At 39.7% G+C, this 25,474-nt stretch overlaps 1 protein-coding gene across 4 annotated transcripts; it reads left to right on the top strand.

The window, feature by feature from the left end:
* BPNT1 (3'(2'), 5'-bisphosphate nucleotidase 1) lies at positions 1-24,715 on the top strand. 4 transcript variants are annotated; one of them, XM_018060166.1, is made up of 10 exons: positions 1-181; positions 6,018-6,145; positions 9,775-9,819; positions 10,582-10,689; positions 12,095-12,143; positions 14,896-14,987; positions 15,975-16,019; positions 19,267-19,464; positions 22,171-22,276; positions 24,075-24,715. In XM_018060166.1, exons 2-10 carry the CDS (start codon positions 6,026-6,028, stop codon positions 24,221-24,223), a joined length of 912 nt encoding a protein of 303 aa, XP_017915655.1. In that variant the 5' UTR covers positions 1-181; positions 6,018-6,025; the 3' UTR covers positions 24,224-24,715. The 4 variants fall into 4 exon arrangements, with proteins under 4 accessions (XP_017915655.1, XP_017915653.1, XP_017915656.1 ...); XM_018060164.1 differs by having other exon boundaries at positions 5-181; positions 9,775-9,879; XM_018060167.1 differs by lacking the exon at positions 15,975-16,019 and having other exon boundaries at positions 7-181.

The raw sequence follows: 25,474 nt of genomic DNA, 5'->3' as shown, positions 1-25,474 counted from the left end.
AGCAGCTGTTCTGAGCCTGCGCGGAATTAGCCGCATGCTCAGTAGCCGGGGTAGGGTTGCTCCGCATCTGCTGTTGACCTAGCCCAGGAGGGTGAACGCTGCGCGGGACCTGGTGCCTGGTATCGCTCTTCTGGTTACCCCTGACGGGTGTTTCGTCTGACTTGGTCCCAGTCTTGTCACCGTAAGTAATTTTCTCCCCTTTGGGTCAGCGCAAGGGCCTTAGGCAGATCTGAGTAGTTTACTCGTCCCCTTAACTCCATCCCTCTGCACAGATACGAAGAGTTTCAAGGGGGTTATGTAAAAAAATAGTAATAATACTAGTAAAAATTACGTCAGTCAGGGTGCCTCTGCAGATACTTCAACTTTGGACCGAGATTCTTGAGGGTCAGTATTTTGATTGTTTATCCATGCTATTATTTTCATGCCCCTGGGTCTTTTTATGGCTCTATATTGTTGAAATAACAAGGCAAACCTGGATGGAGTTTAGTACACTCAAACGTAGAGACTGCCTTACGCCTAAAATTAAATTTCGTAAAATTAGCAGACGTTTTTCCTACTGTCTTTTCTGGTTAGTTCACTTGCTTGATATGTTTGGATCTCCTGAAAATGTAGTTGTTAGTTTAAAAGGTGTGTACATTTTACTGCTCATAAGATTTTCAAAGAAGAGGTTTTGCCACTTTATATCCTTGGTAATAATGATCAGGAGGATTTTCCCTCACTCTAGAGCCAACATTGGCCGAATTTTCTTACCTATGCCTGTCTTACAAATGAACAATCATTTCTCATTGGTTTAGATTGCCTTTCTTTCATAATTAGTGAAGTTGAGGGTTCCCTGGTGGCTCAGATGGTAAAGAATCTGCCTGCAGTGCAAGAGACTTGGGTTTGATCCCTGAGTGGGGAAGATCCCCTGGAGAAAGAAATGGCAACCCACTTCAGTATTCTTGCCTGGAAATCCTGTGGATAGAGGAGACTGGGGGGTTACAGCCCATGGGGTCACAAAGAGTTGAACATGACTGAGTGACTAACACTTGAACATGTCATGATTTAATGGCTTTTACTTTTATTTTTCTAAGACTTGCCTATTGTTGGTGTCATTTACCCAGTTTTATTGGATTATTCATCTTTTGCATATTGACATATGTAAGTCCTTTAACAAAAATTAGCTCATTTGTCTAGTACGTAATACAAAATTTTTTCTCTGTCATTCATCCGTTTGCTTACTGTATTTTGGTTATATAAACGTTTTAATTTTTATGCAGGCAGATATATCAATTTATTATATAATGGATTCTTGGTTTTAGTCATGTTTAAAAGTCATTTTCCAAATTTATAAAACATTTCACCCATGTTTTATTCTTATGCTTTTATGTTTTCATTGTTTAGTCTTAAAATCATGCTTTGGTCTGGAATTTACATTGCTATAAAGAGTGCAAAAAGATTCCAACTTTTTTTTTTAGAAAATTAGCAATTAACAATGTTTTGCACAATTTACTTTCCTCCATGATTTAAATTACAACCTTTAGTGGATTTGGATCTAACTCTGGAATTTGATGTCATTAATTTGTCTCAAATTCTGTCCAGGGCTATGCTTTTAATTACTATAATTTTATATCATATCCTATTTTGATAACTGGTGAGGAGAGTGTCTCTGCCCATTGTTTTTTGTTTTTTTTTTTTTTGCTTTGCCTTTTTTTTTAGAATTTGCTCTGTTACAGTCAGGTTCCAAAAGAGAAATAATCTTAGTATTTTGATAGGGAATTCATCATGTATTTTAAGTTCCTAATCTCCATATGTTCACGACATTTATATTGAGTTCAAGAAGCCACTCCCAGGCTGTGGGAAGAAATGGATCATTTGATTTCTGTTATTTCTGTCCTTCTGAACGAGCCCTGTTAGCAATTATAAAGATTTCTTAAGTGATAGGATGTTAGGTTGACTGCCTTAAATGTCATACAGTTTTTTTTCCTGCTCTAAGCCCAGAATGTTGTGAAAAAGACCCTGAACTGTGTGTGATTCACGGTCATACTGGTTATCACTTTATATCCTCAGTCAAAATAACGTTGCAGAAGCTATAGGGATTTTTTGCCCTTAACGCTGTCCTAATGTCCCTGAACTGAATGTCCCTGCAGGATAGTCAGTAATGAGAACAATCATCATAATAATGGTTAGCCAGCATTACTTAGTGTTTACTTTGTGCCAGGACTGATTTAACATTTATAACGACTCTATGTTACGATATTATTGTTAGCTCCATATTACCGCTTGAGGCACAGAGAATTTTAAGTGGCTTTCCCAAGGTCACAAAGCTAATGTGTGCCAGAGCCCGGAATTGAACACAGGAGGTAGTCTCCAGTGCCTGTGTCTTTAACCCCTGTTGTGTGGTTCAGTCACTCAGTCATGTCTGACTCTTTGTGACCCCATGGACCGAAGCATGCCAGGCTTCCCTGTCCATCACCAACTCCTGGAGTTTGTTCAGACTCACGTCTGTTGCGTCAGTGATGCCATCCAGCCATCTCATCCTCTGTCGCCCCCTTCTCCTCCTGCTCTCAGTCTTTCCCAGTATCAGAGTCTCTAATCCCTGTACTGTTTTTGAGTGAGCTTTCAGAGAGACATGCTCACAAAAGATAGTGTTTTAGGACCCAGAAGGTGTAAAATTGACAGAGAAGGAGGTACAGTGGATGTAATCTGAACTGCTATAAGGAAGTGACAAACTTGCAGAAGGAGCTTTTTAGCCTTGATTTGCCTTCACCTTTGCCATCAACAGGTAATTCTCATTTTGGGTGTGGGAGGGGACTTATCCTGTCTATAATAGGAAGGTCTTTTACAGGCTTTGCAATAATATGACTAGCTATATTTTCTTTACACAAAGAGCCAAAACTCTGTTCATTTATTTAAAAAATACTTAAGAAAATTACTAGGGCTTGGGGATAGCCTAGTATCTTATCAGTAGTTCAGTATGGATCAAAAGAAGTACTTCAGAGAAAATAATAGAAATATTCTCTCCTTTGCTAACTAAAAGTGATTTGCAAGATCTCTTTATAAATCATCGTGCTTTACATCAAACCTGATTTTTTGCATTCTTATAAAACTGGTATTTGTTTTAAAGGGTGATTCATAAGTATGGTACACATTCATTTTCTGAAGAATGTAGTAAGAAGACAAAGCCTAAAGCTGTTCTTTAGAAAGAAAATACTGTGGCCTTGGCAAGCAGAAAAGGAAGTGGTTTTAGTCATATATAAAGCTTGCCAAGGCTGGGACGGTTACTGAACTGGTTCAAAGGTAAATGATATCTGTGAAAAGTTAGAACACTATGCAGTGTGAGAAAATGATCTGCCTTTCACAGATGGCATTGTATAAAACATGGGGACTGAAAGAGCTCACGAGCACATTAAAATATCCTCAGTGGTTAAGACACCTGGGGAGTAGAGATCAGCTACCTGAAGACTACTTTTTCCAGCACAGAAAAAAATCAGTTCCATGGCTGATCATGGATATAAGGGAGTAGAGATAGGTCAACAAAGTGTTTGCTAAATCCTTCTCCTGTTTTCTGAGTTATTGCTGAAGTATTAATAGTAATCATTGTAAAGAGTTTTCCACATTAGTGCTCAGTATGCCAAGAAAACGAATCTAACCTGATTATAATGTAATAAGATAAACAGGATTCAGATACATAGAACCCATTTTGTTTTTATCTTAGTTCCAGACAATTTCTATGTGTTCACATACATAGAAACCCATTTTATTTTTATCTTAGTTCCATACTGGTCCCAGTATGATATTCATTACATCAGTTTCAGTTGTCTTCCTTCTGAGGGGTTTCAGCTATTTCACATGTTTATTGTCTCAATTATGTTCATAACCCCCGTGAACAGAATGTGAATGGTAGAAAAAAAGGTGTCAAGAGGTTAAAAAGTGCATCAGATTAAATATGCAGTCAGAAATTGGTGGGAAAATGATGGCTATTGCTGAATTAAGGTTAATAATGTCCTTTCTTTCCGTGTTGTGTTCCCTTATTGCATTGAAATCATGGTGACTTGATTTGGTCAGAAGTGAGAGAGTTTTTGTCCCAGATTGGTTCCCCCTAGGCCCAAAATACAAGACAAAGTTCAAGGACTGAGCACAGAGGGTCATAAGGGAGTGTTCTCAGGATTCCTCATGGGAAGTGTGAAGGAACTAGGAATGAGCCAGCGGGCAGTGGGGGTGGGAAGTTGGGCCATGGTGCAGCCCCAGCTAAGGCTCAGCTCACCCAGTGGGCATTTGGAAGCTAGGATGGCCCATTGGAATTGGGGCAGCAGCCCAGTGGGAGTGAGCAGTGGCCTTTATGTCTGCCTGTTGACCTGTTTTGGGTGAAATGACCCTTCTCAGATAAATTCCCAAAGAAAAGTGGCAGCTAAAGGCCATCTGTGGATGGCCCTTTCAGCAAATGGGGAAGTAAGCGATTCAGCCTCAGAGGGGACGTGAGTAGTGTATTTCAGCATCAGCATCAAAATCATCAATAAGAATGTACAGAAGAATGTATATGTATAACCGAATCACTTTGCTCTACAGCAGAAATTAATACAACTTTGTCAGTCAACTATGCTTTAATTTTTAAAAGTCAGTGAGATTGCAAGATTTGAATCTGTATTTTCAAAGAGGAATATGTTTGATCCTGGTGGTGGTGGTTTAGTCGCTAAGTTGTGTCCGACTCTTGTCACCCCATGGACCATAGCCCGCCAGGCTCCTCTGTCCATGGGATTCTCCAGGCAAGAATACTGAAATGGGTTGCCATTTCCTTCTCCAGAGGATCTTCCCAACCCAGGGATCGAACCCTGATCTCCTGAATTGCAGGCAGGCAGACTCTGCCTGAGCTACAAGAGAAGTCCCATACTTGATCCTAAAGAATGTTTTTCCATACTTTTTGTTGGGCCAGGGGCTACATGAGACTCCTCACTTTCCCGAATGATTGGTCTTCACTCCTATGACTATGCTATCTGTTCTATTTGTCTGCTGCTGAAGTGTTAGTTGCTCAGTCGTGTCTGACTCTTTTCGATCCCATGGACTGTAGCCCATGAAGTTCCTCTGTCCATGGAATTTTCCAGGCAAGGATACTGGAGTGGCTTGCCATTCCCTTCTCCAGAGGATTTTCCCTACCCAGGGATTGAACCCAGGTCTCCTGCACTGCAGGCAGATTCTTTACCATTCTAGTCACCAGGGAAGCCCCTGGTTAAATAACTAGCGGGTGAAATTTTATTTAATGTCTAAAGGAATATTCATTGGGTTTCAGAAACTAAATGTAATTACATGCAACCCCTCCCCTTTTAAACTATTAATACGTCCCCCATAAGGGCTTCCTAGGTGACACAGTGGTAAAGAATCCGCCTGTCATTGCAGGAGATACCAGAGACTTGAGTTCTATTCCTGGGTCGAGAAGATTCCTGGTAGGAAATGGCAACCCACCCCAGTATTCTTGCATGGAAAATTTCATGACAGAGAAGCCTGACGGGCAACAGTCCTGGGGGTCGCAGAGTTGGATACGACTAAACACACACACACACATACACTCTTCCCACGTATACACACATCTCTTATGCTATTCATCCCTCTCTTGGCATTACCTGTTTTATAGACATTAGGTTATAGCATCTCACCTGCAGCCCAACAAAATATTAGCTCTCATTAGGGCACATGGTATATTTTTAGCCCCTGAACCACCTTTTAATGCACAGCATTTGCACATTACACACATCATACATCAAACATTTCACATGCTCATAGACCTAAACCAGTTACCTCTATGCCTCAAAGTGTCCCACCTGCTGAGAAAAAGAATACTGCTGAATTTATTGGGCGAGCTGATGCTGAAATGGAGCCTTTTCCCAAGTCTTTTTCAGTAGATGTTTATTAGAGAATCCACACAGTTAATTGAAGCAGTCCCAAGGAAGAGCTCAATATCTATGTGTTGAACTGAATTCAGGTAAATGAAACCAGCAGCTGGTTTTGAAAGTAACAGAACATTTCTCCTGATTTCCCTTTAGGGCCCATCATGGCATCCAGTCCCGCTGTGTTGATGCGGTTGGTGGCTTCGGCATATTCTATTGCTCAAAAGGCAGGAACGATAGTCAGGCGTGTTATCGCCGAAGGAGACCTGGGTATCATTGAGAAGGTACTGAAAGTCTCATCTCATTTCATACCACCTCCATTATTGTTCCTTGAGGTTTAGGTAAAAGGATGTACTAATCTAGACACACTCAATAGTTGAAGTAGTCAGTGGCTTCCTTATGGAGACCGCGAGACCCTTAGTTCAAATGGGTTCCATTTCTGCTCTGAAAAGGACTCCAGACTTCCTACATCCAAAGCTTTCATTTGTATGACTGGGTCTTCTGACCACTGTCCAGCTCCAGAGCACTGGGACCAAGCTTCATATCCTGAAATAATCTACTTCAGATAGAGTCGTGCTGTCCTTAGTGAACTTGACATATTTGGTCAAGTCTGGTATTTAAATAAATATCCCTTATATTCAAAGCTTTTAATGTTTTCTTTTTTTTCTTCATGGAGAAGACACCTAAAGCAAAGTTTTTCTTTCCAGTATGATAACTAAAAACTTGAGTAAATTATCGGAAAGATAGTTTAGAATGGTAGTTGATTCTTAAAAGAAGTCTCACCCTGAATGTGTTTTAGTTTAAAACATAATTTCTTCCACAGGATTTGTTATTTCACATTACAAATTTGACTTCTCATCATAATCTTTAAGAAAGATTATATTGTAGTTTTACAAAAGTGGGAAATTTTTAGGATATTATAAACATTTTGATGGTTTGAAATAGAGATGTAGTTAAAACACTACTTTATGATAAGTCAGGCATCTACTTAAGGCTACTTATATAAAAAAATAAGGACCTTATATACAAGTAAAAAAAAAAACTTGGAAATAAGTTCCTTTGAACTAATTATAAGATTTTTAGCATAACTTCTTTTAAAAATTAAGACTAAAAATCACAAGAACAAGTAAAATAAATCTCATTTCTTTTTTTGATAGATTCATGGCCTTAATAGTATAGGAAAGAGATATATAGGGTATTTTGATCTTGAAGTCAAAATTGATTTTGAACCAGCCTTTTAAAAAAATATTATAGTACCTCATTTTCCATTTTCAGAAAGTACTCGTTTTTTATAATATATAAATGACATCTTCCATCCCTTATCCTGAACCTTGGTTGATGTACTCATAAACTCTGAACATTGTCAATGTTACCCCCCAGTTTTTTTCGTTATTCAGTTTCACCCTGGAAAAGGGTCATTGGTGACAGATCAGAGGATTCTGCTCTTGACTGTCTCTCTTTAGCCATTAACTTAAATACAGTATAAAAACTTTATTGAATGCATATTTCCCAAAGTGTTGTTGAAGAGGAGGCTGAGAAAAAGGATGCTGATCAAATTTGTCAATAAAAATGAAGCTGGGAGGGCTAGTTAATGTATTGGATCACAGAATAAGTATTCAAAATAGTTGCCAACTCTGAGAAAGATGGGCCAAATTCAACAAGATATTACAATAGGAATAATTATAGAGTCCCATATTCTGTGTTCAAGTACTTAGGAGTGAGTCTGATTCAAATTTGTTTGAAAAAGAGGTTTTAGTTGATCACATACATGCTTAGTGACAGATTAACAGTGTAACACAGCTACTTTAGAAGGCTTCTGATCTTGCTATCTTTTCTTTCTTATCATTTTCTCTATTATGAAACATAGGAAGTGGAAAAAATTAGCAAAAAGTACAAAATCATCTATCAGGCCACCACTGCCAATATTTTGGATCATATCTTTGCATATTTTCCCCTTAGCATCACTTACTTTGTTTAAATTGATTTTCTGTTGTGATTATATTAGATGGGCCACTTTGTAGTGTATAGCTAAAGAGTAATAGAAATACAGTGTTCAAGTTAGAAAAAGAGATAATAGGGACTTCCTTGGTGATACAGCAGCCAGGACTCTGCACTTCCAATGCAGGGGACACAGGTTTGATCCTTGGTTGAGGAACTAGATCCCATATGCTACAGCTGAGGGTTAGCTTGCCATAGCTAAAAGGATTTACATGCTGCAACAAAGATCAAAGATCCTGCCTACTACAGCTAAGGGTTAGCTTGCCATAGCTAAAAGGATTTACGTGCTGCAACAAAGATCAACAATCCTGCATGCTGCGGCTAAGACCTGGCACAGCTAAATAAATAAATACATATTTTTTTAAAAAAAGAAAAGAAAAACAATAATAACTTCACTGTCCTCTCTACTGGTCAGATACTCTTGGTACTTTATATCCACTTGTCTACACCTCATTTTAAAAGAGACAGGACAAAATCAGATTTGTCACACAAAATATCCAGAAAGGTGAGGTCTGGCACTGTGTCAGTAGAAAGAGCAGGAAATGTCTTACCTAGCTAGTGTTTGGGATAGCTTTCCTCATAGAGTTGAATGACTGTCATTGCTTCTTTCCCTCTGAAGCAGTGGTCCTTAAACTTGACTGCTAAGTGAGTAATCTTCAATTTCAACAAACCTTTATAGTAGTTTCATTCCACAGTTATTTTCAGAGCACCTACTATGTGCCAGGCACTGTACTTTAGGAAATAGAACAAAGTTCTCTGCCTTTGCAGCACTGCATTCTAGCACAATTGTTCTTTGCATTGAGATAAGCAGCAAACTTCAGTGTTGCAGAAAAAAATTTGATTTTCACAATCATTCCTTATCTCATTACAAAGTATTACCAAAGTTCTTCCTGTTGAAGATAATCTGTTCAGTTCAGTTTAGTCGCTCAGTCGTGTCCAACTCTTTGTGACCCCATGAATCGCAGCACGCCAGGCCTCCCTGTCCATCACCAACTCCCGGAGTTCACTCAGACTCACGTCCATCGAGTCCGTGATGCCATCCAGCCATCTCATCCTCTGTCGTCCCCTTCTCCTCCTGCCCCCAACCCCTCCCAGCATCAGGGTCTTTTCCAATGAGTCAACTCTTCACATGAGGTGGCCAAAGTACTGGAGTTTCAGCTTTAGCATCATTCCTTCCAAAGAAATCCAGGGCTGATCTCCTTCAGAATGGACTGGTTGGATCTCCTTGAAGTCCAAGGGGCTCTCAAGAGTCTTCTCCAACACCACAGTTCAAAAGCATCAATTCTTTGGCGCTTAGCTTTCTTCACAGTCCAACTCTCAATATGTAAATCCACCTAAACAGACATGTATAAATTGCGACATATCCTAACTGGTTGAAAACAAGATGACAAAGCGGTCACTGTGTTTCACAAGTGTGGTTTTACGACATGTGGATTGAGTTGAATGCCATAGGTGAGTTAGGTAGTAAATATTACTGCTGTTCACTTTCATATTTTTTATAGTTTTAAATAAGAATTTTGAAATAAATAATCATTCTGAGGACCTCTTGAATTATTAGAATTAGGATTAGTGAGTGAAATTTATAGAAGAATCCATATCAGAATACTGTTAACTGCCTTGAAAAATGTATAAATTTCCTGTCAACCTGCTTGAGCCAAAGATTAATGTAAAGATCTGATAAAAGAAATTTGTGAGCTGGGGCAGAAAATGTTCTAAATAATTTAAAAGTTCGTTTCCAAACTTTAGCCACTAGAGGTCCCATGAGGAAAACCAAGCCAAGAAACTAGCTGACTCATATGATGTTAAGCTCCATCAGTCTTAAAACAGACTGTAATTTAAATGGATATAGATAGTCACATGAGACATCAAAGAACAACTTTATTAGTTCTGCTAAAATGTACTTTCTTTGTTGCAGACCTGTGCAACAGACCTGCAGACCAAGGCTGACCGATTAGTTCAAGTGAGCATATGTTCTTCACTGGCACGGAAGTTCCCCAAACTAACAATTATAGGGGAAGAGGTGAGACTTGTCAGGGATACCATGGTTTTTTTTTTTAATCCCTGTTCACCATATGGATTTGTAATTGTCACTTTTTATACACTACTTTTATGATTGCAAGCATTATATTTTTGTGTTTTAACATAAAAATAACTGTGATGTTCCTTGGACTTTCAGGAAATGTCTGCTTTTAATATTTTGGTCTATTTCTAGACCAGATGTCTCAGTTCTTGACCATAGACAATGTGGTTACACTTGTGACATTCAGCATACAAAGTATAAGATGAGCAGAATTATCCAACTTTGAAATAAAATGAGTTTTGTTCCTGTTTTTTTGGCGTTTTTTTTTTTTTCAATTAACACTTACTTGCCTATTTATTCAAAGACTAACACTGTGAAGGTGAAGGAACTGACATCTCATATATTTGAGAGTAAGACATAGCTGATATCAGAGCCACTTGTGTAGATAAGTGTATAATACTTGAACATTCTTTTGTTTTTAATCCTTGTTCAGGATAATGAAGTTAGGACCCTTTGTAATCAACTTTGATGAGCCATACGTGATTTGTTTTTGCAGTTTTATTCCGTTAGCTTTAAAAGCTCCAAATAGAAATGGTAAACAGAACTAGCGAAACCTATGATGCTGTGTTACTTGTTACTGAGACAGAGGGTATTCTGTAAACAGGAAATAGCTTCGGTCATCACCAGTATTCCCTGCTTTAGGATCTGCCCCCTGAAGACGTGGATCAAGAGCTGATTGAAGATGGTCAGTGGGAGGAGATACTGAAGCAGCCGTGCCCATCACAGTACAGTGGTATCAAGGAGGAAGATGTATGACCCATACTATTACTTACCTCTCTATTAATCTTCTGTTTTTGTTGTAGTAAAGGAAATAAAATCTGCCATCATAATAAAAAGTCGGTAGTTATAAAAAACGGGGCAACCAGGAACCTGGAATCTTTTAGAGCCAGCATAGAAATGTCTGGCAACCATATGGGATGTCTCACCTGTTAATTTCAAGTTCATTTCCTTATTCTGTTGATTTCCTCTTCACTCTAAAACTGTTACTAAAAATACATTTGGGGGAATTCCCCGGTGATCCAGTGGTTAGGGGCTCTGTGCTTTCATTGCTGGGGCCCAGGTTCAATCCCTAGTCGGGGAACTAAGATACCACAAGCTGCATGGTATGGCCAATAATAATAATGATGATAATGATAATACATTTAGAGAGAAAATCTAATTTGTTATTTAGTAGATTTGATAGTAAAACTTTTCGTGGGTAATTGGAATTGGAAAGTGATGAAATGGATCACTGCCTTATATTTTTGGAAGGCCATAAAAATTACCCCCCTTGCTTTTTATAGTTGCTTAAATTAAATCTGTGACTTCAGATAGCTATCATACTTCTTTAATGTTCGCATTTTAGTTTATTTAACACACATTCGTTGAGCACATACTATGAGTAAGGTGCTTTGTTCTGTGATATGGAGTATAGAAAGAAAAGACATGATGTCTTCCATCAGAAATATGCCCTCATAAATTCACATTAAGTGTTGTAATTCTAGTGGTTCATGACTGTGTATCCTGAATCATTAAAAGTCCTAAGAAGAGAGGATTTCTTATCTATTCTATTTCAGTCTTATAAACGATTCATTTTTCTTGGCCGTATATACACTGTGTCCTTAAGATAGTCAAACTGTCATTATTTTTTCTAAATCAGCATTTATATATAAAAATGAGTAGTATCCACACAACACATTTTTGGTACCACTTTAAAGTTTTCCTTGCATCACAGTCTGGAGCTCAGGATGTTCATGGCAATGTGTTGTAGTTGTTTAGGTGACAGTAAATTTTTACCAGTTCAGCATTTATATATTGTAAAAAATTTTGTTGAAGTACAGTTGATTTATAGTGTTGTGTATCTTTGATTACAAAATACTTTTTTTTACTATTTTTCTTTGATTATTACAAAACTGATGACATTGGCTTAAGTCTCACATAATTTCGGAAATGAAAAAGATAGTTTTTAGTTTATCTATTTAAATCCTTTTTTTTTTTTTTTAATTTCTGGGTTTTGTTGGCTGTCCTGTGAGGCTAGCAGGATCTTAGTTCCCCAACCAGCAATCAAACCTGGACCCATGGCATTGGAAGTGAGGAGTCCTAACCACTGGACAATCAGGCTATTTCCACTTTTTAAAATTTTATATGCTTAATTTGGACACGTCCTCTTTTTCAGCTTGTGGTCTGGGTTGATCCTCTGGATGGTACCAAGGAATATACCGAAGGTTAGTATCTCTTTTGTATTTGTCGTTTATATCTGTATTGGCAGCAATAGGACTAGTATATGACGTCCAGTTCAAATACCAATCCCCCCAGTACTCCACCAGTCCCACCCAGAGGTCCCATACACAAGGATAACTGACATTAAGCCAGTGTAACCAAAGAGACTGTACTGAACCCCCAACTTTATTACGTAGAAAAACAAGAGCTTTGCTGCACTGCCTTGCTCTGCCAGCATCCCATGGTGCCCGTGCCTCACTCCCGTCCTCTGAGAACTGCTGTCTCACTTCACAGCATCACCTCTAAAGATGGGTTTTGAAACATAGTGCAATATTTCTCCCTCCTGAAATGATCTAAGATGAGCAGACTTAGAAAGCAGCGAATTAAAGTTGGCAACATTGAAGGGAAATGGACCAGGCTCGGAGCCAGAGTGGTAGATTTTAGGAGCACAGCATAAGCTTAGACTCTTATTTTTGAAAGAAAGATTAGCGTAGGTTTTCTTGTATTGGTTCTCAGCTTCATGGCTTAAAGAAAGAAAATGTCTCATAATCCCTAGAAAAAACTTCCTCTGTCCTTGGACGAGACACATCTACAAGTGAATTCCATAGTGTGTATGTGTATTTGTCCAGAAAACGTCTCTATAATCCATTGAGAAATAGGAGAGCTCTAGACAGTTTCAGTGAGTATAAGAGCAGCTAAACAACTGGTTCAGATCTCAGCCCCCACGTCCAGAAAGTTTGATTCACTAGCTCTGCAGAGGAGCCTGAGAATCTGTATTGAAAAAATGGAGCCAGTTCATTCTAATGCCGTCTTCCCTGGTGGCTCAGATGGTAAAGAATCTGGCTGCAATGCGGGAGACCTGGGTTTGATCCCTGAGTCAGGAAGATCCTCTGGAGAAGGGAATGGCAACCCACTCCAGTATTCTTGCCTGGAGAATCCCATGGACAGAAGAGCCTGGAGGGAAACAGTCCATGGGGTCACAGAGTTGGACACAATTGAGTGACTAGCACTTTGTTTCACTTTCATTCTGATGCTGCTTGTTAGTTCATCGTCCCCACTGTGAGACATCTTAATTTAGAGGCTTGAAATACAAATCTAGATGGGAATCCTGGAATCAAGAGTGATCTAGTAGGCAGAAGTGAGTCAGATGGTGATAGAGAGGGACACAGAGGAAGTGGAGTTATGGCTGATTTACTTAATTGGTTTACAGGTTATTACTAATGAGACCGCATGTATCAATCAATTCAATTAAGTGGCCATAGTTCCTACTCCTGTCCCTGGTCAGCACTCTCTTATAATTTGTGTATTTTGGCAGAAGTAGGTTTAATCAAGGATGCTGCTGCTGCTGTCGCTTCAGTCGTGTCCGACTCTGTGCGACCCCATTGACAGCAGCCCACCGGGTTCCACCGTCTCTGGGATTCTCCAGGCAAGAGTACTGGAGTGGGTTGCCATTGCCTTCTCTGTAATCAAGGATCAGTCACTTCAGTTCAGTTCAGTTGCTCAGTCATGTCTGACTCTTTGTGACCCAATGAATTGCCGCACGCCAGGTCTCCCTGTCCATCACCAGCTCCAGGAGTTCACCCAAACTCATGTCCATTGAGTCGGTGATGCCATCCAGCCATCTCATCCTCTGCCGTCCCCTTCTCTTCCTGCCCCCAATCCCTCCCAGCATCAGAGTCTCTTCCAATGAGTCAACTGTTCGCATGAGGTTGCCAAAGTATTGGAGTTTCAGGTTTAGCATCAGTCCTTCCAAAGAATACCCAGGACTGATCTCCTTTAGAATGGACTGGTTGGATCTCCTTGCAGTCCAATGGACTCTCATATGTCTTCTCCAACACCACAGTTCAATAGCATTAATTCTTTGGCACTCAGCTTTCTTCACAGTCCAACTCTCACATCCATACATGACCACTGGAAAAACCATAGCCTTGACTAGACGGACCTTAGTCAGCAAAGTAGTATCTCTGCTTTTGAATATACTGTCTAGATTGGTCATAACTTTCCTTCCAAGGAGTAAGCGTCTTTTAATTTCATGGCTGCACTCACCATCTGCAGTGATTTTGGAGCCCCAAAAAATTCAGTCTGACACTGTTTCCACTGTTTCCCCATCTATTTGCCATGAAGTGATGGGACCAGATGCTATGATCTTAGTTTTCCAAATGTTAAGCTTTAAGCCAACTTTTTCACTCTCCACTTTCACTTTCATCAAGAGGCTTTTTAGCTCCTCTTCACTTTCTGCCATAAGGGTGGTGTCATCTGCATATCTGAGGTTATTGATATTTCTCCCGGCAATCTTGATTCCAGCTTGTGCTTCTTCCAGTCCAGAGTTTCTCATGATGTACTCTGCATATAAGTTAAATAAGCAGGGTGACAATATACAGCCTTGATGTACTCCTTTTCCTATTTGGAGCCAGTCTGTTGTTCCATGTCCAGTTCTAACTGTTGCTTCCTGACCTGCATACAGATTTCTCAAGAGGCAGGTCAGGTGGTCTGGTATTCCCATCTCTTTCAGAATTTTCCACAGTTTATTCTGATCCAGACAGTCAAAGGCTTTGGCATAGTCAATAAAGCAGAAATAGATATTTTTCAGGAACTCCTTGCTTTTTCCATGACCCAGCAGATGTTGGCAATTTGATCTCTGGTTGAATCACTGTAAAATCCTTACCTTTATTGCGAAAATAACTCGGGAGCCATTGATGTGCTGCTGCTGAGTCATGACGTGAGTTATGTAATTGATATGAGTTTTCTTCTTTTTAGGTCTTCTTGACAATGTAACAGTTCTTATTGGAATTGCTTATGAAGGAAAAGCCATAGCAGGAGTTATTAACCAGCCATATTACAACTACCAGGTATTACTCTTAAATGATACCAAAATATTTTTTCAGATAAATAATTATGGTGTTCTAAGATTCTTAATGCTATCGAATCTAGTGGTTTCTAGCTTGGTTGCACCTGCAGTCAGGGGGAACATTTCAGAGTAAGGATTCCCAGGTCACACCCCAGATGTACTGAGTCAGACCTCTGGGGGGTGATGATACCAGGAATGTGTATGTATTTATGGGACTATACACAGACACACTGTATGTGTTGTATATGTTTTTTTTTTTTACATATGCCTTATGATTCAAATCATAAGCAAAATTTTGGGAATTACTGATATGGTTCTTGATTAGCTTGGTCATTGAGGCACCTGATTTACAGGTGGTGCTTGAAGCACATTGAAGAAATGAACCATTTCAACCAAGAAAAGAGGCTAGCCGTGTTGTTTTGCAGGTAATTGCACATAATGCCTAAATTATGGTCAGCGTTAAATAGATGTGCTCTTGCACTGTTTCCTCTTATTTTGTCTCTCTAATCTGCTTTGACTTTCTACTGTACTCTCAAGAAATTGTCTTCTGTAGAACAAGAGGCTAATGTACTTCCAAATCAGGAATATTACCATTAGATCACACAAAATGTTAAAGGAAATTGTTGAAATAAGGGATTTACATTAGTAAATCTTCAGAGAAAAACAATTTAGTAGATCTTTAGAGAAAAAAGTAACCAGAATGGGGACTATTACTTCTGAATCTCTAAATTGAGTATCTGAGTTACTTCTCAGATAACTTTGGGTTTTTCCTACTGTGTATATGATTATAACTTTTTTAGTTACAATCATGTGCTTCTTAAGAGTGTCATGTAAACTTTAAGGTAAGCTAATACTGTTATTTAATTCATAGATAATATTGCAATGCATGGCACCTTTTTTCAAAAAAAAAGGTTTAAGTGCTTTGGAGTTACTAAAAATTTCCATCATTTCTTTCTGAAGTTAGAATACTTGTATTCACTTTCCACAGAACGATGAAAATCAGAAGTTAAGGGAACCCAGGAATGACGCAAAGGTGAGAAAAATAGCTAGGCTTTTGGCTCCACTGGTAGGTAGAAAGAAGTAGGCAGTGTGTGATACCCCAGGCAGCCAGTGTCTATGCCATTTCCCAGCTCATTTTCCCCTGTTCTGCTTCTTTCCTTTGTTACCGTCCCTTTACCGCCTTTCCTTCTGTATACTCTTTCTCTTTGTCTCGTCCTTCTCTCTTGCTTATGCCTTAAAATTTGTTGCAACAAGGAGAAAAGTCACACAGCTTTGTTGGTAGTTTTCAAGGCTGAATGTTCAACTTAAAATCTTCATCATTTATCAAGAGCTTCCTGTGTACTGCCAGACTCAAGGATCTACGTGCATTATCTCGTTCTGATACGCACCATCATTCTTTAAGGACACCTTCATCCCCATTCAAAAGATGAAGACACTGAGACAAATAACTTGCCCTGGTTGGTCACTGGCAGATCTGGAATCTAAACCACAGTCCACACGCTATACCGCTCTCTTAGTCACATAAAGGACTTCTCACAATTCAGACTGTATTATTGCTTCTAACAGATACTGAAGCTGGGAAGTACTCAGATTGAAAGAGCATGGCAGAACCTACTGTACAGCACAGGGAGCTCTACTCGGTGCTCCGTGATGATGCAAATGGGAAGGAAATCCAAAAGAGAGGGCATATATGTGTATGTAGAGCTGATTCACTTTGCTCTATAGCAGAAACTAACACAACATTGTAAAGCAGCTATCCTCGATAAAAACTTTTAAAAGAAGAATTCTGAACAGGATTAAATTAAAAAAAAAAAAAAAAGAGCATGGCATAGTGCAAAGAAACCCAGTCTGTCTGAACATCAGAGCTAGCTCCTTAACCATTATACATGTTACTTATCTCATCAGTAAGATGAAAGTGTTAGCCTTTATTACACCCAGGCAGTTGGTGTGGGCACTCTGAATGAGAGAGACAGTGAGAGAGGCTGAGAGATCAGGAGCTCAGAGGGAGGCTAGCCGGCTGCCTCGTGGGGTTTGCATTTACCTTGCCAGGGCGCCAAGAGTCCATGGTCTCATCCTCTTTGCCTTCATGTTCATTTACACAGGGCATGTGAGTTTTCTAGGGCCCAGAATACTCATGTCCCCTATTAAGTATGCTTTCTTTTGTTTTCCAGAATGATTGGAAAGCTGAATTAATAAGTAGGGGTTTTAAAAAAATGTTTTTATTTACTTATTTTTTTAATATTTTTAATTTTTTGGCCACGCAACACGTGGGATCTTAGTTCCCCAACCAGGGATCTAACCATGCCCCCTGCATTGGAAGCATGGATCTTGACCACTGGACTGCCAGGAAGGTCTCCATGAATAGGTTTCTTAAGAGTATGAAGTTGGTCTTGGCAATTGAGCTGAAGTGTAATGAGCACCGGAGCCCATCAGTATGCTGAAAAGTCCAGCCTCTCCTACGGTGTAGACGCGAGAGCAAACAGGAGAAGCAGGCGAGCATGCACTGAGCCCCAGTGCCTGGTCTTTGATTCCTCTGTTTCCCCATTTGCAGAGTGCTCTCAGCGCTTTGGAGGCCAGCCTCCTTCTCACCTGTTAAGAACCACCTCGCCAGTGACACGCCCCTCCCCCAGGCAGTCAGTCCCTTTCCAGGTGACTGATGATTGGACAGGTGTAAAGGCCTGGCATTTCATCCCAGTTTGTGATATGTTCTCCCCAGTTTGGTACAACCCTGAGGAGCCGTTCGGGCTCCAGAGCTCCACCTGGGGTCAGCTGAAGCTGTGGTCGGGTCTGCATCATAGCTCAGTTTCTCCCTCTGCCCACTCACACCACCTCCCCTCCTTTGCACAGTGTGGATCCCAAGGGCACTCCTTCACAAACACCCTTCTTAACTCAGAGCCCGCTTCCCAGGGAATCCAACCCTGCAACACAACCATCTTTCACTGTAACAGCACCCAGAATACTGCTCTAGGGTAAACAAGATGATGTGTGTGAAAGCATTTTGACAAGTGCACGGAGGTAGATTGTCTAGTTCAGTGATGACAGATATTGGCTTTGAACACAGACGAGCCTCAGTTTGATTATGATCTCCCTAGAGTCCTTGGAGAAGGAAACGGCAACCCACTCCAATATCCTCACCTGGAAAATTCCATGGACAGAGGAGCCTGGTAGGCTACAGTCCATGGGGTCGCAAAGAGTTGGACATGACTGAGCAACTTCGCTATACTATATACTATAGAGTCCTTGGTCAGGTTACTGAAAGATTCCAAAACTCACGCTCCTCATCTGTAAAATAAGGATGATAATACCTATTACATGGGACTGTTCTGAGGATTAAATGAGATAATACATGTAAAGCTCTTAGTACTAAACATGCCTGGTACATGTTTAGTATTCAGTAAAAATACATGTCTGTATATCTACTCTATTGCTATAGTGGTATTTCGATGACTTTGTGTTAACCATTTTAGGCATCAGGTTTAGTTTCCTCGAAATACAGGTTATGTTTTTCTATGCAAAGCCTATCGTTATAGTAATGTGGTTGAAAATTCTTTGAGCTCTGCAAAGGAAAACACAGATTCTGGGATTGCATTGTCATTGTCATTTTACCACCATAATTGTCAGTGAAATTTTTTAACCCTGACCCCATTATCCATGGCCACTTTTCAGCATTAGCTTCTTCAGTCACTTTGTCTCTATAGCAGCCAAATATGTTATCACCATTTCCTATTCCCGTAGTAATGTGATCCCTGTTGTTCCTTGGACAATCAAAAGTAATCAATACATGGTATTTCATTTCCTGGGAATTTATGTACCTTTTGCAAAACAGCCCTTTGCAAATACAATAATGAGGCCGTTGGATTATCCTAAGAGGACCGGGAATCAGTATGTGATATTGCCTTTCCTGAAGACTCCAGGCAATAACCAGAAGTTTCTTTCCATACTTTTGAAGTCCAGTTATTATTATTATCATTTTGGCTGTGCTGCATGTCTTACAGGATCTCAGTTCCACAACCAGGTATAGAAACTGGACCATTGCAATGAAACCCAGATCCTAGCCACTAAGCCACGAGGGAACTCCCAATTATTAACCAAAACAACAATGAGAATAATCAGTTGATCCTCTCAGGAAAATTTCTTTGTCGATGATACTGTTTTGTACTTTATAACATTACCATTTTTTTTTTAAATCATGCTGCTGATATAACTAAATGCTGTATTTATAATGAACCTTTTTCTCTGCGTGATGACAAGCTTTGCTGTTGTTTCATCTGTTTACACAGGCAGGACCAGATGCTGTGCTGGGGAGAACTATCTGGGGAGTTTTGGGTTTAGGTGCCTTCGGGTTTCAGCTGAAAGAAGTACCCGCCGGCAAACACATCATCACAACTACCCGGTCTCATAACAGCCAGTTGGTTACAGACTGCATCACAGCTATGAACCCTGATGATGTGCTGAGAGTGGGGGGAGCAGGAAATAAGGTATGCAGATCTGTCCATCATCTCCTCTGAAATGCAACTGAATCACTGAAAGAAATAACTGAGCTTTTACAAAATGTGAAATCAGTTTGGGAGAAGAGAAGAAGGATCGTTATTTGCCATTAAAGACACATTTCAGTAACATTTGATTTTTTTTTTTAACCTAAGAGAGTTCAGTGATAATATAAGTCATTTGCATAAAGCCCCCTGCCTGTTGCCAGTCCTTATTTTCTCAAGGACCCTCTTGGATTACTTCCTAGATCTTCTTCAGACTCTAAGGATGGGCCTGCCTGCCCCTCCCTGGATGCCTCCCCCCTTCATTCATTTAGGCCCACATCCTGAGAACATGGTGAAATGAAACACAGTTTGATCTCCATCCCTGATCTCCTCTCATCTGATTGCCCCTTGGTTATCATCATGATGACATCCTTCAGGCGTCTCAAATCCAGCATCCCCAGTTGGAGCGCATCCTCTCTCTACCAGCGCCCAGATGTGTTCCACTCGCTGCTTCCTATCTGCTTAATGGCATCGCCATTTGCCTAACTCTTCTAGCCAGACACCTGAAAGTCATCCTCCTTCCTTCCTCACATCGTATCAATCTGATCCTACTTTCAGATCTTTTTAATTCTCCTCTAAAGTCTCGTCCATCTCAACTGCCAGTGCCCTAGTTGAAACCTATCAATCGTCCTGCATCCAGACTTCACAGCAGCTTCCAAAGTGGTTCCCCGTTCAAGGCCATGTCCTCACAGTGCCACTAGAGTGATGAGAACACACAGCCTATCATGGCACTCCCCTGCACCACATCCCTGGGTGATTCCACCTCACAGCAGTTGAGAATGGGATGTAAATTCCTCTATATCCTGACAGCCAAATGCCCCTAAGCATGTGTTTTTCCCACTTGTGTGTCAGGGGCAACAGATGATAAATATTTATTGAACTGAATGGAATTCATTTCTCCTCCCTTATCCTTTGGAAGTGGGCTTCCCTGGTGGCTCAAATGGTAAAGAATCTGCCTGCAGTGCGGGAGACCTGGGTTCAGTCCCTGGGTTGGAAAGATCCCCTGGAGGATGGCATGGCAACCCCCTCCAGTATTCTTGCCTGGAGAATCCCCATGGACCGAGGAGCCTGGCGGACTACAGTCCACAGGGTTGCAAAGAGTTGGTCACGACATGAGCGACTTTGTAAGCAACTAAGCACACATACCCTTTGGAAGCAATAATCAGCTATTTCTAGATTTTTCAAAAGCATTTGCTTATAAGAGGGTGAAAATTGGAAGTAACAGTATTTTGAAAAAAAAAATTTTAACATCTCAAAGTAAAAATATATTCTTGAAAAAATATATATATATATATTCTTGGTATTCCCTGAAATATGATTTCTCTTTACTCCTACTTTTGTAACTACAAAACCCATTACCTCTTTTATTCCCAAGGGGTACCACTCCCCATTGGAACAAAGTCCCCATCCTGCACAACCTCCCACCTCTTTTTCTTCTATGAAAAGACTTTGTTGGGCAGTTCTTAACTTTTTTGCGTCAAGGACTTCTTTGAAAATCTAACAAAAGTTACAGCTAGCCCCTCTTCTCTCAGAAAGTATTCCTGGCAGAGTTCTTGGCACATAATAAAGACTTGACACAGATTTCCTCAAAGGAAGAGAAAGCTTTTACTCAGAAGTCTACAGCAAGGTTTAATGGTTTGAAGGTGTTTTTGAATATAGTAATCCTAAAAAGAATAGCAGGTTACCTTGTGTTCACTGAGGTTCTTTCTCCTCATTCTCCTGGGCTGGTCTTTTCATCTCAGTATTTGCAGTCTGAATTTTATAGTACTAGTTGTTTCACAGTGTAACCAAAACATAAGCCAAGTGGCAAGTTTATGTTTAGAGTCACACAGTTTCTATTGGCAACCTTATTTTTATATGAATATTACAGGTATTAGTAACATGCAAAATTCACACTTTGGTAGCAGAAATAGTAACAAGTATGATTCTAAAACATGGCTTCCCAGGAGGCTCAGTGGTAAAGAATCCACCTGCACTTCAGGAGATGCAGGAAGTGCAGGTCTGACTCTTGGGTTGGGAAGATCCCCTGGAGAAAGAAATGGCAACCCACTCCAGTATTCTTGCCTGGAAAATTTCATGTTCAGAGGAGCCCAGTGGGCTGCAGTCCATGGAGTGAAAAAGAGTCAGACTTGACTGAGCATACACACACGCATGATTCCTAAACAAAGACTTATGAAACTGCTTGTTGGATTAGACAGCATCACACATCTATTAGAACTTATCACAACTTATACATTACTGTGCTGGCTGATATTTCTGTCTTCTTTACATAGTAATGGTCAAATTTTTACAAGACTAAAAAACTTTACTTTTTCTACAACAAAATATATACAGTTTTCACAATAAAAAGAAAAACAACATAAAAAAGGGAAAACTTTATTATCCTAACTTGGAATATGAAGAGGCTTCAGATAGCCTCCTTATAGCTTATTTGACTACTTCCCCCCCACTCAGATCACTGTATAATTACACATGTACTCTGTATGTTTCTTCATAATACGCGTGTCATTTATACCTGCTGAAGGCTTTAACCTAAGTTGAGTCTGATTGAGGAATCGAAATGCTTGAGAAAAAAAAAAAACTAGCAGTTTCTCTTTATTGGTACCTCAGTCATTTCATAGTCAAGGGGTTATTACTCTGTTAACCTTACAGATAATTCAGCTGATTGAAGGCAAAGCCTCTGCTTATGTATTTGCAAGTCCTGGATGCAAGAAGTGGGACACCTGTGCTCCAGAAGTCATTTTACATGCTGTCGGAGGTTAGTCCATTTTATTTGGGGGAATTACAGGTTTTATACAGTTTTCATAGTATGCTGGGACATAATATTTCAGTAGTATTACTTTACCTAGACTCTTAAAATGTAAATAATAGAAGGAAAGTTAGAGATTATACAGTCTAACCCCTGCATTTTATAGGTAAGAAAGTAGATTTCCAGCAAACTCATTCTTTAGTTAGTTTCTCCTTTGGACCTTGATCTGCACGTAGTTAACTTAATGAAATCCTTATTAATGTATGGCTTTAATGCTTTTAGGGGTTTTTTTCTCTTGAAAAGCAGAATATTTATTGTGATTATCCTCACCTCAGTTAGTTTCTTCTAAGCCAATATTGATAAATGTCTCAGGGCTAGTGCTGAAGATCATAGACTTGGAATTTTTTTTCTGACTCCAAAAATACTACAAATATATACATAGCAAGATGATTTTTCACATTCAGATAGACATCAGATCACATCTATATTGTGGCAGGGGGTACCACAACGTGTGGCTCATGGGATGTTAGTTCCCCAGCCAGGAATTGAATCCGGCCACAGGCTTCCCTTGTGGCTCAGCTGGTAAAGAATCCACCTGCAATGAGGGAGATCTGGGTTCGATCCCTGGGTCAGGAACATCTACTAGAGAAAGGAAAGGCTACTGACTCCAGGATTCTGGCCTGGAGAATTCCATGGACTATACAGTCCATGGGGTCACAAAGAGTTGGACACAAATGAGCGACTTTCACTTTCACAGCAGTGAAAGTACAGGGTCCTAACCACTGGATTGCCTGGGAACTCCTGTGATCACATTGACTCTTAAATGCTCGATTTTCAGTCTGTCATTTCTCCTGGTACATTATTGCATCAATGCCTCATTAGCACATTACATGACAGGGAAGTTAAATGCATCACAATCCGTTCTCATTCTCATTAGGGCTTCTCTGGTGGTCCAGTGGCTCTGCACTGCCAATACAGGGAATGCAAGTTCAGTCCCTGGTTGGAAAACTCAGATCACACATCCTGCACCTGAGCTTGCCCGCTGCAATTACTGAGCCCATGCCTGCCAACTGGAGAAGCCCGTGAGCTGCAGCAAAGACCCAGTGCAGCTAAAAATACACTTTAAAGGGGGAGAGGGGCTGGCAGGAGAAAATACAGAAAACAAACAAAAATGTTAAATGAAACTGTAATATGGCACAGTTATATTTTATGAACATACTTCAACTCTTACCAAATGAAGTGTTACTGATAAATGGTAAAATGAAGGAAATACTTTAGAAAGCAGGAACTGTGGGTGATGCAATAGAATCAACAAGAAAATAATCACTCCAGAAAAAGAGAAGTTAATTGATACCAAGAAATATAAATTGAAAAATTCCTGTTTCGTAAACCAGGTTTCTGTAGGGTACAGAACCAGTTGTTACCTGAATTTCATTCTTGTCTTTCAGAGGAAGGTAAAAAGTTTCCCTACTCCCACTGGACATCCCTGATGGTCCTGTGGTTAAAATCCTGCGCTTCCAGTGCAGGGCTATGGGTTCAATCCCTGGTTGGGGAAATAAGATCCCACATGCTGCACAGTAAGGCAAAAAAAAAAAAAAAAAAACTAAATCATTTTAATCAAGGAGGAAAAAATAATGACAGCCTTTAGTTAGTCTTAAACTGCAACAGAAATTAACACTTAACCTTTGCGGTCCCTCCTCATCTTCCTTATTTTATCCAACATTCATTGTATATTATTACATAGGGAAGCAAGAAACGCTTTGATGATCTGATCAGTCATTGACATTGTATTGATGTTTTTCCACAGGCAAGTTAACCGATATCCATGGAAATGCCCTTCAGTATAACAAGGAGGTGAAGCACATGAACTCGGCCGGAGTCCTAGCCACACTGAGGAATTATGACTATTATGCAAGTCGAGTTCCCCAGTCTGTTAAAAATGCACTTGTTCCTTGAAGGGAAATCTCATCAACTCAGCCAGGAGAAGGACTTGGTTCTCAAAAATAATACATTTTAAAATTAATTGAATGGAATTTGAGCTCTACTTTTACTTCGTTGTTGATCACCAGTTTACATTTGATTACTGAGGAGTAGGAAGTAGGATTTTTAAATGTCTTGATAAATCCATCACCCAGACCAATTTTGACATCTGGAAAATTTGCAAAGTCACCCTGTGTCACATTTCTTTTCTTCCTTGTATTTGGTGCAGTGAAAGAAAAGTTTATTTCCAATTTGCTGTCCTGATCCATTGTTGAATCAACATTCCTATTTTGTAAACCAGATTTCTCTAGGGCGTAAAACCAGTTGTTACCTGAATCTCATTCCTGTCTTTCAGTGTAATGTAAAAAGTTTCCCTGCTCCCATCCTGAATACATTAAAATGTCACTGTATATGTTGAAGAAACAGATTTTGGAGAAATGTTTCTTTATAATAAATTATTTACTTTTAGCTCTTTCTCTTATTCACCAGCTTTTTTTGTCTCAAGTTATTTGCAAATGATATATTTTCTACTGTGGGCATTACTTTAATCTTACAGCATCATAATGCAACCTAACTGTGGAAAGTTGGGTAATTGACCCTATTCCTTCCAAAGGGAGATTATAATACATGCTATCAAAATTATTTGGACATTCTGCCTACATTTTTATATTTTAAGTCTCTGTCCCATGCTTTTAAATAATTTTTCTGTTATTGGATTAAGCAGTTGGTTTAAATTAATCATCCTCTAACCCACTCCAGTGTTCTTGCCTGGAGAATCCCAGGGACGGGGAGCCTGGTGGGCTGCCATCTATGGGGTCACACAGAGTCAGACACAACTGAAGCGACTTAGCAGCAGCAGCAGCAGCAGCAACCCACTACATGTCAAAATTACCTGGGAAGCTTTTCAGAAAATATGAATTCACAGCCCAGTGATATTGATTCTTTGTTTCATCCCGCATAATACTTTAATATGAGTGAAAATTTTACACTCTATATTTCCAAAATAAGATCATTAACACATTTGAACAGGGTGTGTCCATATGATGATAATGATATTTGGCTTACCCTAATAGTTTCAACTGCATATTTCCAATATTTCTTACAGAAACTAAATTTTGATTCACTGTTTTTTCATTTTATATTTTACTGGAGTATAGGTGATTTACAACATTGTCTTAATTTCAGGTGTACCACAAACCCATTCAACTATACATATACACACACTGG

This window comes from Capra hircus, chromosome 16 (genome assembly GCF_001704415.2).
Source record: "Capra hircus breed San Clemente chromosome 16, ASM170441v1, whole genome shotgun sequence".
In the NCBI taxonomy this organism is placed as follows: Eukaryota; Metazoa; Chordata; class Mammalia; order Artiodactyla; family Bovidae; genus Capra; species Capra hircus.
Note: the sequence above shows the minus strand (reverse complement) of the source record. Positions and strands in the feature narration are given on the sequence as shown.

What these genes read in the sequence shown, in the direction of transcription:
- BPNT1 (XM_018060164.1), top strand. Translation starts at nt 6,026, where the DNA reads ATGGCATCCAGTCCCGCTGTGTTGATGCGGTTGGTGGCTTCGGCATAT. An exon ending in GTGGTATCAAGGAGGAAGAT is followed by an intron (nt 10,690 to 12,094) that starts GTATGACCCATA and finishes CCTCTTTTTCAG; the next exon opens with CTTGTGGTCTGGGTTGATCC. An exon ending in CATTTTACATGCTGTCGGAG is followed by an intron (nt 22,277 to 24,074) that starts GTTAGTCCATTT and finishes GTTTTTCCACAG; the next exon opens with GCAAGTTAACCGATATCCAT.